The 19,416-nt window shown below is 40.4% G+C and overlaps 1 protein-coding gene and 1 pseudogene across 6 annotated transcripts in view; both read right to left on the bottom strand.

Moving 5' to 3' along the window:
* The window catches only part of CBFA2T2 (CBFA2/RUNX1 partner transcriptional co-repressor 2), a 169,514-nt gene that overhangs the window by 17,414 nt on the left and 132,684 nt on the right, over nt 1–19,416 (bottom strand). For all 6 annotated transcript variants that reach the window (XM_030830906.2, XM_030830907.2, XM_060284533.1 and 3 more), the window contains 3 exons: nt 6,644–6,733; nt 2,532–2,713; nt 1,377–1,630 (listed from right to left, as the gene is read on the bottom strand). In XM_030830906.2, the coding sequence (XP_030686766.1) occupies nt 1,377–1,630; nt 2,532–2,713; nt 6,644–6,733 (526 nt within the window). The remainder of the gene's footprint in view (nt 1–1,376; nt 1,631–2,531; nt 2,714–6,643; nt 6,734–19,416) is intronic.
* LOC115839329 (beta-2-microglobulin pseudogene) lies at nt 9,705–10,210 on the bottom strand (annotated as a pseudogene).

Genomic DNA, 19,416 nt, shown 5'->3' with positions numbered 1-19,416 from the left:
CTACTACTGCATGAAGCCAGGGCCCTACTGTGGTCCGAGCCTCTGAAAGATGCTAGTGAGTCTAAGTCAGAAGAGGGGACAGGCAAATGTTTTGCAACTTTCAACTCCACAGGGCAACCCACAAATGGAAATGCAGGGCCAATACTGGAAACTAGCAGCCCTTTGGTTCTCTGCTCGGACATATCTCAGCAGTTAAACTACAAAGAACCTTCTACAGTAAACTTATTTGAGTTTTTTGACAAGGAGCTTTGTTCAAAACTGATCTCGGGTGAGGTCTGCTAGGGGCCTTTTTGTTTTTCCTTAAATTTAATGGTTGCTGAGGATGCATATGCCAGGCAGTCCAAATGTGACAATTACCCAGCACAGGAGGTGGTGTTCTCTCCATTTTATTTTTTTTTATAAATTTTTTGGGTTTTTTTTGGCTGCATTGGGTCTTCATTTCTGTGTGCTGGCTTTCTCTAGTTGTGGTGAGCAGAGACTACTGTTTGTTGTGGCGCACACACTTCTCATCGCAGTGGCTTCTCTTGTTGTGGAGCATGGGCTCTAGGTGCACAGGCTTCAGTACTTGCGGTGCATGGGCTCAGTAGCTGTGGCATGCAGGCTCAGTAGTTGTGGCTCGCGGGCTCTAAAGCGCAGGCTCAGTAGTTGTGGCACATGGCTTAGTTGCTCCGCGGCATGTGGGATCTTCCCAGCCCAGGGATCGAACCCGTGTCCCCTGCATTGGCAGGTGGATTCTCAACCACTGTGCCACCAGGGAAGTCCTTCTCCATTTTAGATATGTGTAATCTGAGGCACAGAGAGCCTAAGCAACTTGCATAAGATCACACAGCTAGTTAGAATGCAGAGCCAAGATTTAAATTTAGGTATGCCTTACCTCTAACCTAAATGTCTCTGCACTTTCACCTCTTAAGACCACATGTTTTACATCTTTCTTACTTAATTTTAAAAACATTTTATTCTGAAATAAACTCAGACTTACAGAAATGTTGCAAGAATAAAGAATTCTCACACAACCTTCACCCAGGTTTCCTAAACGTGAATATTTTTACCTCTTTCGCTTTGTCATTCTCTATTTTTCTTCTGAACCATATCAGAATAAGTAATATCCCTTTATTCTTAAATGCTTCATTGTTTATTTCCAAAAATATGTTTAGCCTACTTCTATCATATAATGATAATAGCAACAAGGTATGAGTTGAGATCAATGTCAAATGAGAATACTATAACTCTAACATTCTTTTTTATGTATAATACTGTTTTAGCTTATCAGTGGAAAAAAGCAATGATGATAGTATTTTGCTTTATCACTGAGCAGGAAAGAAACCCATGGATTCAATCTGAATTTAAATCATTACCATGCTGCTTATGCCACTTACTAAGATTGTGGTGTCTATCACGAACTTCTCGATGTTCTAGCATCTTGTTGGGTTCACGATATAGGTGGGAAGTTGCAATATCTTCTAAGGTATAGTGCTGAAGAGGTGGAGGAGTAGGATGGAACTGGCCCCCAGGATTCATGAGGGGCACAGTAAGGGCAGGACTGTGCCGGGGAGCAGGGCTAATGGTACACACTCTCTTGGCAGGAGGCTCAGGAGGAACTGTCTCTCTTTCAAAACTGCTCTCTTCCCGCCTGTAGAAGAATGGGAAGTACATGTCTGAGCCTGTCCACAAGTGTTCATGCAAACATTGCCCGAGCACCTACTTTGTGCTATGTATTGTGCTATGCACTTTCACAAACAGGAAGATGATAAGAAAAGGTTTGAGATGAGGCATGAACTGAAATGTCTTCAGGGGGCAGGCAGATAATGGAAATCACTGATTTATCCCAGCATGAAAAGAGAGGTCAAATCTATCCATAACCAAGCAGAAACATCTCAACCTCATGAAGCAAAGGAGAAAGTAAGATGACAGCATTTTCTTATGTGATAGGACTATGGAGGATTATGGGTTCAACTATATTTAGAAATGTTTCAAGGTCAAATTTGCTACTGTGGAAGTCAGTATTGGAAAGAAACAATTCTCTACACGGGAGAAAAAAGGCTCACATAATTAATATGCTTGTGAATTGGTAGGGTTTTTAGTCATTTGCTTCAATTGTAACAAATTTTCCACTGTTATTAAAATGTTGCTTCCTTCACAAACCATAGAAAATAGCAGTATACTCATACATAAATTTCGAGGATAAATTATATTGATATAATTTCAATCTTCAAAGTAAAGCTGATTCACCAACTGTTATACTTTTACAAGACTTCACGTATCAGAAAAAAATGTCTTGAACAGATTATATTTGTCATGGTTCTGGAGCAGTGGGCCCACAGAATGCTCAAAAGTAGAATTTATCAGCGGGGGTATACAGAGTCACCCAAAGAGTTGAGAAGCACATTGCTGCCTGATGCCAGGACAAAGCAAAACTAAGAGTCCGTCCCTACATATCACCACAGTAAGCAAGTTCTTTTTCTTTCACAAGTAAAGGGAAAGCTCAGAGTGGTTCCAGAAAAGCAAGGACGACAAAGCTCTTCTCTGCTCACCTCTCTGGACTGGGCCTCTTTCCATTTCCATGCACCTCCATGAGCAGCTCAGAAGAGTCAGCAGGGGATGCAATACTTGTGTTGAGCAGAAGGTGTTCATGCTGAGCCAGGTACTGGGATGGTGTCTGCTTGGCGGCCCGAGCACAGTGCAGCAGTTCTCGCTGCAGCAGAGGCAGGTTCGCCTTGAAAAGAAGAGGCAGGGGCTGGAAGGCAGTTTTTCCCAGTGTTGGGCCCTATACACAGGGCTCAGCACCTCAAAAGGCTTTCACAAACAAGATGACACTAAACAAAAGCCCTTCACTCTTTGTCATTCTAATTTTCATATGCCCCCCTCTGAATAAAGTGACATCCATTACACTGAACTTGAATTACTGTTAACTTGTCTCTTGTCCCCACAAGATGTAAATCCCCTTAAGGAAGAAACTGTGCTTTATTACCTTTGAGGCCTAGTACAGAGTCAAAGCTCAATAAAGCTTTGTTGAACATAATTATTTAAAAACTTAAACATTTTTGAAGACTTCAGTTAGTTAGCGAATTAGTAATGCCTACATGGGAGTAGGAGGAATTCAGTCTTTCCTTTATCATTTTAAGTCCAGGTTTCTCTCTTGTGAATCTAAGCCATTTCTGATACACTACTCAACCTTGCCTTCCTGTTCTCTATTACAGCTGCCACGGAATTCCGGAAACAGTGACTATTCTGGCTTAGTTGGAACATGGGGTTTTGAAAAAAGTAACAGGAGTGATGGAAATGAAGGCAACAAACCTTAGACTAGTCTAGGATCTGAGTATACACAGGTAACCCATGGGCAGAATCTAATATTTCTTATTGTGGCGCTCCATTGAGCATGTTTCCTTATTTTGTAAAAGGATAATTATTTATGTACTGATTATTTTTCTTTCTCCTCAAACTTAAACCTCTAACAGGACAAATCATACAAAAAACCCTGTGCATCTTTAAACTTAACTGTTAAGTCCTTCATATTTAAAATATACTTTCCCCATATTTATTTTATTAAAAAAATTATTATATTTCCCCCCAAATTTAAAAACAACTCAGACTGAGCCCACAGTAAGTCTTTATCCCAAGGGAAAGAGATGAAAAAGTAAAAGGAGAGTTTAATACATGCAAGTAGTTATCCCTTTACCAACAGTTAATTTAGCAGGCACCATAATTAGTGACTGTTTTAAAGCAGAAATAAATTGACAAAAACCCAAATGCTAGCCAAAAGGCTGCCAGAACAACCTACCTCATGCTGTTTTCCAAAATAACAAAAGTTAAGAATAGAGAATTTGATGATATAAAACACTTTTAAGTCTGTTCTATAACCTCAATCTTGTAGCAACTGTAAAAACTTAATTGAAAAAAAAATCATGTCAGATCTTTACATTTGTGACATGTGCCCTCTGATGAATTTTTAAATATGCTAATCATTTCCTATTAACACAAATTTCCCAAATCTCTCTGATTCTGGAGTCTTGGGGGAAATAATTATCTACTGGCTCTGATACACAGAAAAGAGACCAAGATAGAACACACAGCTGTTTCAAGGCTGAAAAAGGCACCACAGACTGCTCTGAGAGGCCAAGGTGTCAATGCCATCAGAACAGAGCCCAACACAGGCTGTGCACTGAGACCTATGCATTTTCCTGCGTGTCTATAACGCTCTAATTTTAAAAGTTTTAAAAAACCAGAATCAGTACTTCAGCTAAGATGACCCACCTTTTTGATGCATTACATTTTCTTAGGAAATAAAGGTAAAGTAAAAGAAGGTAAAAGGGGCATATTTATTTTGTCAAGACAAAACTGAAGATATTACGTGAGTACTCATATAAAAGAGAGAAAACAAATTTCTACAAATACTGTACTGACAAAAGTCAAAACACAGGGACTTCCCTGGTGGCACAGTGGTTAAGAATCTGCCTGCCTACACAGGGGACACGGGTTCAAGCCCTGGGCTGGGAAGATCCCACATGCCGCGGAGCAACTAAGTCCGTGTGCCACAACTACTGAGCCTGTGCTCTAGAGCCCACAAACTACAACTACTGAGCCCGCAAACTACAACTACTGAGCCCGCATGCCACAACTACTGAAGCCCGCGCACCTAGAGCCCGTGCCCCACAACAAGAGAAGCCACAGCAATGAGAAGCCCCCGCACCACAACGAAGAGTAGCCCCCGCTCGCTGAAACCAGAGAAAGCCCACGAGTGGCAACAAAGACCCAACGCAGCCAAAAATAAATAAATTAATAAATTTTTTTAAAAAGTCAAAATACAAAAAAGTTGAGCTCAGTTTTTTTTGTATAGTCTACTACTAATAAAAAGAATAGAATTCATTTGATAGGGAGGGATTGAGGATAACATTTTTAGCTTATTTGGGGTTCAAAGTTAGTGCTCCATATTACCAAATCGATTACAAATGTTCACCTCCAGGGCTTTGCAAAACAATGTGGTGGGCTGGATACCGGTCCCAAGTTTCCAGACTATGCCTGGTCTAGAATACACTGTTATCTGACTCTAGTCATTCATTGCCTTTGACCTATTTTATAGGACTGCAAGTTACACATAACCGGTTGCAAAGCAAAAAACTTGTTGTCTATGAACATGCATAAAATTACATGCATAGAGGTTCTAGAGACTTCCCTTGCCCACTGCGGAAGAAGCCAATTTTACTTTTGTTTGCATATTCTTATCAATAATCCTGACCTATAATGTCTGTTCTTTGGCTTCTCCCCTGAACAGGTTATAACACCTTACAGATTCCCTCATTAATAATGAATTAAATAAAATCTATGATACAGGTTCACTTTTTAAAATCTGTATGAGTCATAATGTTACATGTTTTTAAAAATTGTTTAATGGGAAAAATAGTAACTTTACAGTGGGAAAGCATGGTGGACACCACCTTTATCAAAGTCCACATTACCAATTTATGAGACAAATTAACATCTATGTCTCCTGATAGCATGCAGTAATACCACCTACCTGCTATTTCTGCCTAAAATGCATAACCTCATTCTCATCATGAAGAAGTATCAGAAAAATCCAAATTGAAACATATGATATAAAATAACTATTCTGTACTCTTCAAAACTGTCCAAATCATAAAAGACTGAGAAGCTGTTCCAGATTAAAATGGACCGAAGAGATATGACAACGTAATCCAACATGTGATCCTGAATTAGATACAGGACCAAAAAAAAAGACATTTTGTTAAAAAGGACATTTGTGGGACATCTGGTGAAATATGAATAAGGTCTATAGATAATAGTGTTATAAATATCAATGTTAATTTCTTGATTTGATAATTATACTAAAGTATCAGTATTTAGATGTATCATGTCTGCAGCTTACCCTGAAACATTTCTGAGGAAAAAATAAATGGAAAGAAAAGAGAATAATAATGCAGATGCGATAAAATATCAACATTTGGAGAATCTGAATTTTATTGTACCATCTTGAAACTTTTTTGTGAGCATGAAATTATTTCAAAATAAAAAGTTTTTTTTTTTAAAGGAGCATATTATATATAAATTTAACACTGCCTCACCTATCAGGTACGCATAATAATTTTAAACAGTGTCCCCAAAAGTTATGTTCCAGGGGACATTAATTCCAGAGGATGTAATTAGAACTAGACTAACTGGGGGGAGGAAAGAAGTAAACACTGCCTTCCCACATGCTCCTGTCCTAAGGGTTAGTCCTAACTTACAAAGGCCTCTGTTTTGAGAGCCTCCTCCTGTAACACACACTCTTCCCCCCCGGCCACAACCAAAAGACTGTGTCCAGTTACTTCCTTTGCTAAGAGCCCAACCTCCATGCCATGCGTACCTCCATCCCACTCTACTCCTGTTCCCTGCCTCCCCACCTGCTCCTTCTGTGTGTCACCAACAGTGTCTGCATACAGACCACGACTCAAGGCTTTTGCAACTCTCATCTCATCAAGCATAAAGCTTATTCGCAAACCACTCACACTTCTGTAGCAGCCCCAAATATAATACAGATATAAAATGTGGCAAGCTGCCCTGATGTAGATCATAGAACAGGGATCAGTAACAGATCTTGAGGAAATGTTGAAGATAAATTACATTCCAGTAGTTATCTCATAAAAATTACCTTGAGGAATGGAATAACAAAAGGACGAAGAGGAAAGTTTGTAGCCTCTTGGAGCTTGCAATGGAATTCTTCAATTGTTACTGTTGAGTTCTGAAAAGATAAATAGCACTGTTCAACTTCTAAAACTGGACAGTGATCTAACATAAATCTGATAGTGCTGAACCCTTTGAAATAATAAGGAAAAGAATAACTCCAAGAGCACTATTATGAACTCAAATCCCTCTCAAAGGTTAACCAAATTCTGTTTCCTTTATGAAAGAAATTCAGCCTCCTTGATTTTCTTCTCTACTACCCCAAATCTAACAAATTCCCTTCTATGCTCAGCAGCCTGGGCAGAATAGGGCATTGCCTTCCTCTCGTGAAGAGAGGCACTCAGGTTCCTTGTATTGAGGGGTTCATCACAAGTCACCTCAGGTACAGGTAACCAAGCTTACAGTGTTTCCAGCTGAACAGTTCCCAAATCAGTCCAGGATATCAACTTAATGACTCAGAGCCTCACGTCTTCAGAAGTTCATTTCTTCATTGGTTCTGCCTACCTCCTAACCATCAGTTCCCTAAATCTTCTAAATCGGAAGTTAACAACAAAAAAAGATGCCTTCTACCTTCCAGTGGTCTGTTTGCAAATCAGAGCACCTCCAAATGCGCAGGCTTCCACTGGTTAGATTTTAGTATTCCCGTGAAAGTTATCAGCACTTCCCCTGTATTTTTTCAGGTCTTTCTTTAAACTAAGATTCTCAGCTCTTTTGCTAAGAGGAATGTACCAATACAAATATTTTCTTCAAAGTTCACAAAATATTTTTATTTTTACTTCAATTCCCTAAAACACAGCAAAATAGTAAGTTCAAAACAAAACAAAATAAAACATCAATCTGAATTCTTGCTTGCCTGAAAGGACAATGATGACTTCTAGGATTTATTTGTATAAAATCATCAAGTGTTCAAAGATGTAACATGTACCACACAAATTATTCATCAGCAAAATATTGTTTCTTAACAAGAAGAAATGGAAAACATATAGGTCCTCAACACAAAACTGCATTAAAAACTGTAATACCATCATACATCAGAATGCTTAAGGTAGGAGGCAGATTTGTGTGCATTGAAGAAAGGTGTCTATAATATACTAAGTGAAAAACCAGGAAACATGGCAGTATATTCCAACAATCTATTTTTGAAAATAACACACATACATTTATATAGTATTTTAAGTATCTGGAAGGACAATTACAACAGTAGTTATTTCTGGATGTGAAATTATGTTGGATTTTCCAAATGTATCATACAATATTGAGAAAAAACTAAAATATTTCCCTTTGGGAAAGAAGAGTGTATCAAATTGAACCATGTTAAATGAAAATGTTTGTACAGTTTACCACATTTCATACCAAAAATGTTCTTTTAAACCTTAGCTGAGTGCTTGTTTTAAGTAAATGACAGGTATACAATGCAACCAACTCTACCGGCAATCGGGAATAAAAATTAAGTGTAAGAGAATGCTATTCACTCCCTACTACAAATAATGCAATCAGGCCTCAAACAGTAAACACAAGCAGATTAAATCTATGGAAAGACTGAAGGAAATGACTAAGTTTTCTTATGGATGGACAAAGGAGGGAAAAGATTAACTTAAGTTAGAGAAACTGACTCAAGGCTATATATACTATAGATGCCAGGCAATCCTCTATCCGAGAGGGAAGATAGGCCATTGTTCTGTTATCCTTCCCTCTCATTCAGTTACTTAATAAATAAGAGCACAGTTGTTTCCTCATAGTCTAGTGGGAAAACTGAAAAGTAAGGCATTCATTACAGTATGATCACAGTACATGTGTGCAGGACACTACTGGCATGCAGACTTAGGGGGACAAGGAAGGCTTTACAGAAGGGCCAACTGAAGAAGTGAAAGTGCAGCCTTGAGAAAGATGCTTCTGAGGAAGACAGAATGTAAGAATGCAAAGTATGAGGGGAATCTAGTCCACTGGATCCTAAGGGCAACACTTATAGAGATCTTACAAGACAATGGGTATAGATAAGCCACCAGACTAAAATTTTTTTTATCTTTTAAGATTTTTTTAAATTTTATGATTTTTAATGTGAAATATAACATTCCTTTAAAATGTGCAGAATATATGTACATTTAACAAAAAATTACAAAGCAAAATCTCTTGTAACTACCATCCATGTCAAGAAATAAAACATCACTAGCACTCCATAAGCTCCTGTGCCCTCTACTATTTAGATATTAAATATTCAGTTTATGTGCTTATTTAGGTTGATTTCTTTTTACACAGAACTGATACATTTCCTTTGCTCTTCCTTTCTTCTCACATTTTAGGCCTTCTCTCTGCCTGAAGTGCATCATTTAGAATCTCCTTTAGTAAGGATCTAAAAGGAACTGAAATCTGACTTTTTATCTAATGATGTTTACTTTGCTGTAATTTTTTAAAAGATATTTTTGTTGTGTATGGAATTCTAGGTAGGCAGTTGTTTTACTACATTCATGATTACTTTCTGCTATGTTCTGGATCCCACTGACATTGAGAAGTCAGCTGTTGTTCCTTTGAGAAGCTGAACACAATGTTTTACCATTGTTTTAATTAGTGAAACAAACAAAATAGGCACAACCAAGTCTCTCTCTAACAGATGTAAGAGGTAAATATGAATTTTATATGGCAAAATGTTTTATCCACTGTAATAAATTTCCATAATTCTGAAAATTATCTTTCAAAAATTTTCCAAAATTCTAAGAAAAATTACAAATTGGAAGTTTACTCTAAACATGCATACTATCTTATTATCCAGTTTTGTATGCAGAAGAGACTGAAGAATCCAGATTTGACCGAGATGCTGATGTTAAACCTGAAATTCTGTCTTCCCCACCTCTAGGTTGCCAGAACCCCCACTACAGCTACCTGCCAAGACAGGTCAAACGTGGAGACGTAGCGCCCTAGGTAGAATTATAAAGAAGATGATATTTGCGGTAACATCAATACAACTTCTGATTTATATGCATAAAGCATAAAAACATAAGCATTAAAAAGCAAGACAAGAATAATTGAATCACTTTGCTACACAGCAGAAGTTAACACAACATTATAAATCAACTACACTTCAAGAAAATAAATTTAAAAAAAGAAAATTAAAAAATAAAAAACAAGACAACAGAATTTGGAATTAGTCCAATCCAAATGAGGCATCTTCAAACCTCCATGATGCTGGTTAGTGGTCTCGATCCCACTTAACTATCTTGGGCTCTCTGAGAGTAACGTGTTTCATGTGGCAGGTATACTGATCCACTCCGTTGGGAGTGAACGCAGTGTGGACCAGAAGGTAGAAAGACCAGTCCTTGCTGAAAGACAGGTCTGATTGCTCCATTTCCATCTTCTCCCCATTCTTCAGCAAATCAATCTGGGGTGGATGGAACCCAGACACATAGCAGTTCAGGTAATTTGGTTTTCCATTCTCTGCGGGGTGTCGTGAGTAAACCTGAACCTTCGGAGGACGATGGACAGTGTTCAGGCCAGACAGCGAGAGCAGCCCGAGCAGGACCAAGGTCACAAAGGGAGCCATCGCTACAGGAGCAGCCCAGGTGGCGGCTCTTTTAAGATTTTGAAATAACGATAATCACAGGAAGTTGCAAAAAACAGCAGATAGGTTCCTCTGTATCCTGCACCAAGGTTCCCCCAATGTTTATATTTTATGTAATTATAGTGCAATATCAAAACTAGGAAACTACCATGGTAATACGTGTGTATAGTTCTATGCCATTTTATGGCATGTGTACATTAACGTTATCACCACTGAAATCAAGACCAAGAAGTATAGAAACCCTATCTACCTTTATCCTCCCCGGTTTATAATAATAATTGTCTTAAATATTTCCTTTATATATACTGACAACCATAACAGACAAGGTTATAATATTTGCTTCAACCATCAAACATAATTTAGACAACCCAAGAGAAGTAAAGTCCATTGTATTTACCTATATTTTTGCTTCAACCATCAAACATAATTTAGACAACCCAAGAGAAGTCAAGTCTATTGTATTTACCTATATTTTTACTCTTTCCATTTTTCCTTCACCTATCCTGATATTTTAAGATTCCTTCTTTTATCGTTCCTTTCTGTTTCAAGAAGCTCTTTTAGCTTTTTTTTTTTTTTTTTTTCTGGCCACACCCTGTGGCTTGTGGGATCTTAGTTTCCCAACCGGGGATTGAACCCGGGCCCTTGGCAGTGACAGCGTGGCACTGGACCGCCAGGGAATTCCCTAGCCATTATTTTAGTGTAGGACTGCTGAAGAAAAATTCTCTTAGCTTTACTTCATGTGAAAATATTTTGATCCTTCTACCCTTCATTCAAGAAGGATATGTTTTGATAGATACAAGATTCTGGGTTGACAATCTTTTCTCCCAGCACTTGACAAATATGCCACTTCCTTCTGGCATCCATGGTTACTGATGCTTTCTCTGTTGCTTTCAAGATTTTTGGGGGATGGGATGGGATGTCTTTTTGTTGTTGTTTTTTTTTTGGCCACACCACAGGGCTTGTGGGATTCCAGTTCCCTGACCAGGAATTGAACCTGGGCCCTCAGCAGTGAGAACTCGGAGTCCTAACCACTAGACAACAAGGGAATTCCTGGGATGGGATGTCTTCTTTGAGGTCTGCTCAGCCTTTTTGAATCTGTAGGCTTGGATCTTTTGTTAAATTTGGGAACTTCTCAGGCATTATTTCAGCCCCACATTCTTTCTCTCCTCCTACTGTGACTCAGATCTTTTGTTATACTCTTTTAAATCCCTGAGGTTCTGTTCATGTTTTTTTACTTATTTTCTGTATGTTGTTTAGATTGGGTAGTGGACTTCCCAATAAATAGACTGGGTAGTTTTCTATTGTTCCAGCTTCAAGTTCACTGATTCTTTCCTCTGTTCTCTACAGTCTATTGTTGAGTCCATCACTGAGTTGTTTTTCTGGGTTTTTAAAATTTTTTATTTATTTATTTGGCTGCATTGGGTCTTTGTTGCTGCGCGGGCTTTCTCTAGTCATTGTGAGTGGGGGTCACTCTTTGTTGTGGCACGCGGGCCTCTCCTTGCGGTGGCTTCTCTTGTTGCAGAGCATAGGCTTCAGGCACGCAGGCTCAGCAGTTGTGGCATGCGGGCTCAGTGGTTGTGGCACACCGGCTCTAGAGCACAGGCTCAGTAGGTGTGGCTCACAGGCTTCGTTGCTCCGTGGCATGTGGGATCTTCCAGGACCAGGGCTCGAGCCCGTGTCCCCTGCATTCGCAGGCAGATTCTTATCCATTGTGCCGCCAGGGAAGTCCCCATCACTGAGTTTTTAATTTCATTATTATAATTGTCAGTTCTCAACTTTCCATTTAGTTCTTCTTTATATCTTCTATTTCCTTGCTGAGGCTTTGTATTTCTTCATTTGTGTTGGTAACTGCTCACTGAAGCATTTTTATGATGGCTGCTTCAAAACTCGTCACATATTTCAAACATCTGGGTCATCTTAACTGATGTTTGTTGGTTACCTTTTCTCATTCCACTTGAGATGGTCAGTTCTTGGCATGACAAGCGATTTTCTGCTGCATCCTGGATGTTTTGGGTTCTATGTTGTAAGACTCCAGATCTTATCTACGTCTTCTATTTTCGAGGCATCCTCTGATAGTGTGCCATTGGGAAGAGAAGAATCTTTGATGCTCTCAGGTGGGGTATAATTCCAGGCTCCCCACTCACCCTCTGTTGATTTGTAGAAGGAAAGAGGGGTTCCCTACTGCTGGGCAGGGGTGGGAGCTCAGGCTCCCCAGTAGGCCTTGTAGGGGAAGGGGAAGGGTGTATATTATTGTGGGTTTTTTCCTGAGGTGTTTGACTGCCACAGAGTGATTTTTGTCCAAAAGTTTTGTATCTTGTTTGGTTGCTCCTTTCCTAGTCCTTTGGCTAGAAGGAGGTGGGTTTTTTTTGTGGGTTTTGGTTTGTTTGCTTTTGGTCTGTGCTCTTAGTATTTCCACAATACTGGCTTCTCCAGACCACAGGCCAGGATATATGATGACAGCACAAAGCCAAGGGAACTCACTGCTGTGTACTTGAGTCTCAAGGTCACTAGCCAATCTGCCTTCTTCTCTCCATCTTTCAGAGTCTTCTTACTTTTGTTTTATACATAACGTCCATTGTTTTTTTGTTGTTTTTGTCAGGAGGAATAGGAAGAAGTATACCTTTCTGTTAAACCTCTGAACCAGACTTGATATGACTACATCATATTCCATTAAACTGAGGTACTGTCATTTACTCAGGCTTTTATAGAACATTTAGGTGGTTCAATTTTTTTTGACATTATAAATAATGTTAGTGCACATTGTTTATTATTTTATCTTAAGATGAATGTCAAGGAGAGATACTGGTAGGTCAAAGGAACTGTCTAGTTTAAGGTATAAAACTACCTTCCAGAATGTGTATTCTCCAAATAAGTAGCCAGAGTACAAAACATTTACCTTTACCTTGCAGTGGAAACTGCCACGCTTGCTTCCTGGTACAGTTACAGACCACCAGCACCTTACCTCTTCTCTTACACACCAGAAATACCAAATGCACACAGGTGAACTAAACTCTTGCTACCTGTGTGGCCTTTTCTGACTTTGCTAACGAAGTCTCCTCCACATGGAATTACTGTTCCATTTACATATGCCTACCAAAATCTTAATGATTCCTTTCATAAATACAAGACCAAATAAGGGCTTCCCTGGTGGCGCAGTGGTTAAGAATCTGCCTGCCAACACAGGGGACATGGGTTCGAGCCCTGGTCCAGGAAGATCCCACATGCTGCGGAGCAACTAAGCCCATGCACCATGACTACTGAGCCTGCGCTCTAGAGCCCGCGAGCCACAACTACTAAAGCCCATATGCCACAAATACTGAAGCCTGAGCACCTATTGCCAGTGCTCCGAACAAGAGAAGCCATCACAATGAGAAGCCCTTGCACCAAAACGAAGAGTAGCCCCCACTAGCCACAACTAGAGAAAGCCCGTGCACAGCAACGAAGACCCAAAGCAGCCAAAATAAATAAATAAAAATAAATCTATAAAACAAAAAAGACCAAATAAGGCTTTCACGGATACAGAAATATAATAATCTAAAGGTGTTAATTCTCCTCCAAATTAGACAATGTTTTCAACATGATGGTAGAAAAAAAGAAAAAGAAAAAGGAAAAAGGAAAGAAAAGAAAAAAGAAAAAGAAAGGAAAGGAAAGAAAAGGAAAAATAACGGATCGGTAAGCTCAAATGCAATACAAATAAGGCAATCATTGTATCTATGAATAATGGCAGTTTTTTTTGCGGTATGCGGGCCTCTCACCTTTGTGGTCTCTCTCGTTGCGGAGCACAGGCTCCGGACACGCAGGCCCAGCGGCCATGGCTCACGGGCCCAGCCACTCCACAGCATGTGGGATCTTCCCGGACCGGGGCACGAACCCGCGTCCCCTGCATCAGCAGGCGGACCCTCAACCACTGCGCCACCAGGGAAGCCCATGGCAGTTTTATTTATGTTTCTCCAATCCTTATATATTTTAAAAAATATTTTATTTATTTATGTATTATTTATTTATTTTGGCTGTGCTGGGTCTTAGCTGGGGCACGTGGGATCTTCGTTGCAGCACGCAGGCTTCTTAGTTGGGCATGCGAGTTCTTAGTTGCAGCATGTGGACTCTTAGTTGCAGAATGTGAATTCTTAGTTGCTGCATGCACGCAGAATCTAGCTCCCTGACGAGGGATTGAACCTGGGCCCCCTGCATTGGAAGCATGGAGTCTTATCCACTGGACCACCAGGGAAGTCCCTCCAATCCTTATATCTTTTTTTTTTTTTTTTTTTTTGCAGTACGCGGGCCTCTCACTGTTGTGGCCTCTCCCGTTGCGGAGCACAGGCTCCGGACACGCAGGCCCAGCGGCCATGGCTCACGGGCCTAGCCGCTCCGCGGCATGTGGGTTCTTCCTGGACCGGGGCACGGACCCGTGTCCCCTGCAGCGGCAGGCAGACTCTCAACCACTGCGCCACCAGGGAAGCCCCAATCCTTATATCTTATTTGCTAGGCTATGATGTTCAGGATTACAGTGAAGAGAAAAGAGATCCTATCTGGTTCCTAATATCAGAGGGAAAGCTTTTGAAATTTCATCACTTAGCACAGGCTTGCTAAAGTGTGTTTTATACATACAACTGTCATCAGATTAAGGAAGTTCCTGCTATAATTGGTTTGCTGTTTGTTTTTTAACAATGAATGGATATCAAATTTAACAAACATTTCTCACCTTGTATTGTCTCCAAATATATTTATAGTTTCAATATCAATTGCTATAGACTATATGTTTTTCTAAGCCCTCAAAATTCCTATCTTGAAATCTCATTTCCAATGTGTTGATATTTGGAAGTGAGGCCTTTTGGAGGTGGCTAGGTCATGAGGACAGAGCCCTAGTGAATGGCATTAGTGCCCTTATAAAAAAGACACCAGGGAGCTCTCTTGCCCATTCTGCCCTGTGAGGAAACAGTGAGAAGATGGCCATCTATGAACCAGGAAGTGGGCTCTCATGAGACACCGAATCTGCTGACACCTTGATCTTGGACTTAGCAACCTTCAAAACTATGAGAGATGAATATTGGTTGTTTATAAACTACCTAGTCTATGGTATTCTATTCTAAGAGCCTAAAAGGACTAAGACGCTGATCTGAATGAAAATCTCAGTATGTGAGATTATAAATTGGTATAAAACTTGGGAAAACCATTTGACCTTATATACTAAATTTATATACATGTATACCCTATGAAATCACAATTCCATTGTTCAGTGCAGTGCTTACACACATGTACCATAAATAAAAATGTTCATTATTTGTAATGGCCCCTGTACAGAAAAGAGTTAATATAGCTGGTCTACAACTGCTAACCTTAGGAAAGCCTGCTTGCAAGGTAAAAAACTGTAACACATGCTACAACACGGATAAACCTTGACAACATTACACTAAGTGAAATGAGCCAGCTACAAAAAGACAAATACTATGTGATTTCACTAATAGGAGGTAACTGGAGTAGTCAAGTAGAATGGTGGCTGACAGAAGCTGGGGAAAGAAGGAAATGGGGAATTATTGTTTAATGGCACAGAGTTACAGTTTTGAAAGATGAAAAGTGTTCTGAAGGTAGACGGTGGTGATAGTTGCACAACAATGAATATACTTAATACCACTGAATTGTACACTTAAAAATGGTTACGATGGTAAATTTTGTGCTATATGTATTTTACCACCTCCTCATGATGACACAATTTCAAAAATTTGGAAAAAAAAAAAAGAAACATGAACCCAAGCACAGCCATTTAAAAGAGATGATTGGCTACATCTACATATTCCTTCATAGTTAGAAAAAAATTCACTTTCTCTGTGTGTGTGTGTGTGCGCACGCGTGCGTGTGCGCATGCACGCATGCAAATGAGCTGTCATTTTTTTCTTCTACTCTTGAAATTAAGCAGACTCTACTTAATTTGCTGCTGGAATTGGCATTAACATTCTGATGGCTACTTTGCTTCCAATTATGCTCAAAACTCATTTTGACATTTAAGGCCAATTTTATTAGTCTAGAGCCAGAAATACTTTTCCATAATACTCTAAAATTTGACCAATAAAGGGACCCCACTCCCACCCCAAACAAACAAAAAGTTTCCCTAATGGATGTGGGTACTGTTTTAACAAACTCTGATTGATGCTAAACACCACTTTTCCTTCTATGAGTCTGGAGTTTCATAGGTGCTATGCCAAGAGTGCCTATGTGCCCAGACCCCAGGAAAAACCTTGGGCATTGAGGGTTTAATGGGGTTCCTTGGGCAGAAACATCACACATAAGTTGCTGTATTTTCACTGCTGGGGGAAGAGTGAACTCTGTGTCACTGTTCATAGAGGAGAAAAAGGAAGCCTATATATGGATTCCTCCGGATCCCAACTGTGTTTCTCACCTTTTTGATCCAGTTGTGTATCTTTTTTTTTTCCCCTGCGGTACGCGGGCCTCTCACTGTTGTGGCCTCTCCCACTGCGGAGCACAGGCTCTGGACGCGCAGGCTCAGTGGCCATGGCTCACGGGCCCAGCCGCTCCGCAGCATGTGGGATCTTCCCGGATCGGGGCACGAACCCGTGTCCCCTGCATCGGCAGGCGGACTCCCAACCACTGCGCCACCAGGGAAGCCCCAGCTGTGTACCTTTATTATGCCTCTGTATTAAATCTTAGGGACTTCCCTGGTGGTCCAGTGGTAAAGAATCTGCCTTGCAATACAGGGGACGCAGGTTTGATCTCTCATCAGGGAACTAAGATCCCACATGGTGCAGGATAACTAAGCCCGCGTGCCACAACTACTGAGTTCGTGCGCCTCATCTAGAGCCCGTGTGCCACAAACTACAGAGCTCACGTGCTCTGGAAGCTGCGCGCCACAACTAGAGAAGAGAAAACCTGCATGCCACAACTAAAGAGAAGCCTGTGCACCACAATGAAGAGCCTGCATGCTGTAGGCTCTTCTGCATGCTGTAACGAAAGATCCTGCATGCCTCAACAAAGATCCTGTGGGCTGCAACTAAGACCTGATGCAGCCCCCCCCAAAAAAAAACTTAGCTGTGAGCACAACTATATGCCAAGTCTGGACAATTCTAGCAAATCTCAAGACATGGGGGTGGTACTGGGGGACCCCTGATGCTGCCTCAAAATATAAACAACTCAAATGTCCATCAAAAAGTATAAACTGTGGTATATTCCTACAATGAAACATTATACAGCAATGACAATGAACCACCTACAGTTATACAAAACAACAGGGATAGAATCTCAAATGAGGAAAAAGTCATTTATTGCATTTTGCCTTGTATGAAAGTGGTTTCCTCTGTACAATACTGAATCATCTTTTAAAGCAGCAGTTCAGAAACATTTTAGTCTCATAATCCCTCTAATTAATATGGGTTACATCTATTGATAATCATTATATCCGAAATTAAAACTGAGAATTTAAACAATATTTATTATTAACTCATTTCAAAATAACTGTACTTATCTCAAAAATGTAGTATACAGATTTGGTGCAGCATGGCGTTGGCTGTGGTATTGAAGTTAAGCAAGATTCCACAAGTGATGCAATTTGTTGCCAGAAGTATGTTTTTCTTCAAAAAGGCAATAACTTCAAGCACTTGTGGTGGATACAGATTTTTGCTGCAACTCTGCAAACGTAGGCAAGACACTACCCTGGGACCAGCTGGCCTGTGGCCCTTGGGTGATGAGAGGGGAGTGCATTGCTGGGACACATAGGACATCTCCTACAGAGGACCACTCCTCTAAGGCTGAGAAACATAACTAACCTATCACATACATAAAAATACAAATAGCAATTTAGACAAAATGAGGCGGGGACTTCCCTGGTGGTCCAGTGGCTAAGACTCTGCGCTCTGGATGCAGGGGGCCAGGGTTCGATCCCTGGTCACAGAACTAGATCCCACATGCTGCAACTGAGAGTTTGCATGCCACAACTAAAGACCCTGCATGCTGCACTAAAAAAAAAGATCCTGCATGCTTGCTGCAAGTAAAAGATCCTGCACATGGCACTGAAGATCCCATGTGCTGCAACTAAGACCTGGTGCAGACAAATAAATAAACATTAAAAAAATGAGGTGACAGAAGAATGTTTCAGACAAAGGAACAAGATAAAACCCCAGAAGAAGAACCAGTGATGTGGAGATAGGCAATCTACCCAAGAAAGAGTTGAGTAATCATCATAAAGATGATCACAGGACTTGGGAGGAAAATATATGCAGAGAGCAATAAACTAGCAGTTTTTAACAAAGAATTAGAAAATATAAAGAGCAACCAAACAGAAGAATATAATGACAGAAATGAAAAACACACTAGAAGGAATCAACAGTAGACTAAACGAGGCAGAATTATGGATCAGTGAGCTGAAACACAGAGTAGTGGAAATCACTGCCGTCAAAAAGAAAAAAGAATGAAAAGAAATGAAGACAGTGTAAGAGACCTCTGGAACAACATCAAGCTCACTAATGTTTGCATTATAGGGGACCCAGAAGGAGTAGAAAAAGAGAGAAAGGGCCTGAGAAAATGTGTGAAGAGATAATAGCTGAAAACTTCCCTAACCTGGGAAAGGAAATAGTCACCCAAGTCCAGGAGGTACAGAGTCCCATACAGCAGCAGTCTCCAACCTTTTTGGCACCATGGACTGGTTTCATGGAAGACAATTTTTCCGCAGGGGGCGGGGTGGGGGATGGGATGGTTCAGGCATTAATGCGAGCGATGGGGAGTGGCAGATGAAGCTTAGCTCACTCTCCTGCCACTCACATCCTGCTGTGCGGTCCAGCTCCTAACAGGCCACGGACTGCTACTGGTCCATGGCCCAGGGGTTGGGGACCCCTGCCATACAAGACTAACCTGCAGAGAAACACACCAAAACACACTGTAATCGAAATGACAAAAATTAAAGATAAAGAGAGAATATTAAAAGCAATAAGGGAAAAGCAACAACACACAAAGGAACTCCTAATAAAGCTATCAGCTGATTTTTTTCAGCAGAAACTCTGCAGACCAGAAGGGAGTGGCACAATACACTTAAAGTGATGAAAGAGAAAAACCTACAACCAAGAATACTCTACCCAGCAAGGCTCTCATTCAGATTTGGTGGAGAAATCAAAAGCTTAACAGACAAGCAAAAGCTAAAAGAATTCAGCACCCTAAACCAGCTTTATGACAAATGCTAAGGGAAC

Source organism: Globicephala melas, chromosome 15 (genome assembly GCF_963455315.2).
Source record: "Globicephala melas chromosome 15, mGloMel1.2, whole genome shotgun sequence".
Taxonomy (NCBI): Eukaryota; Metazoa; Chordata; class Mammalia; order Artiodactyla; family Delphinidae; genus Globicephala; species Globicephala melas.
The sequence above is the reverse complement of the archived record's forward strand: the minus strand, read 5'-3'. Positions and strand labels throughout refer to the sequence as shown.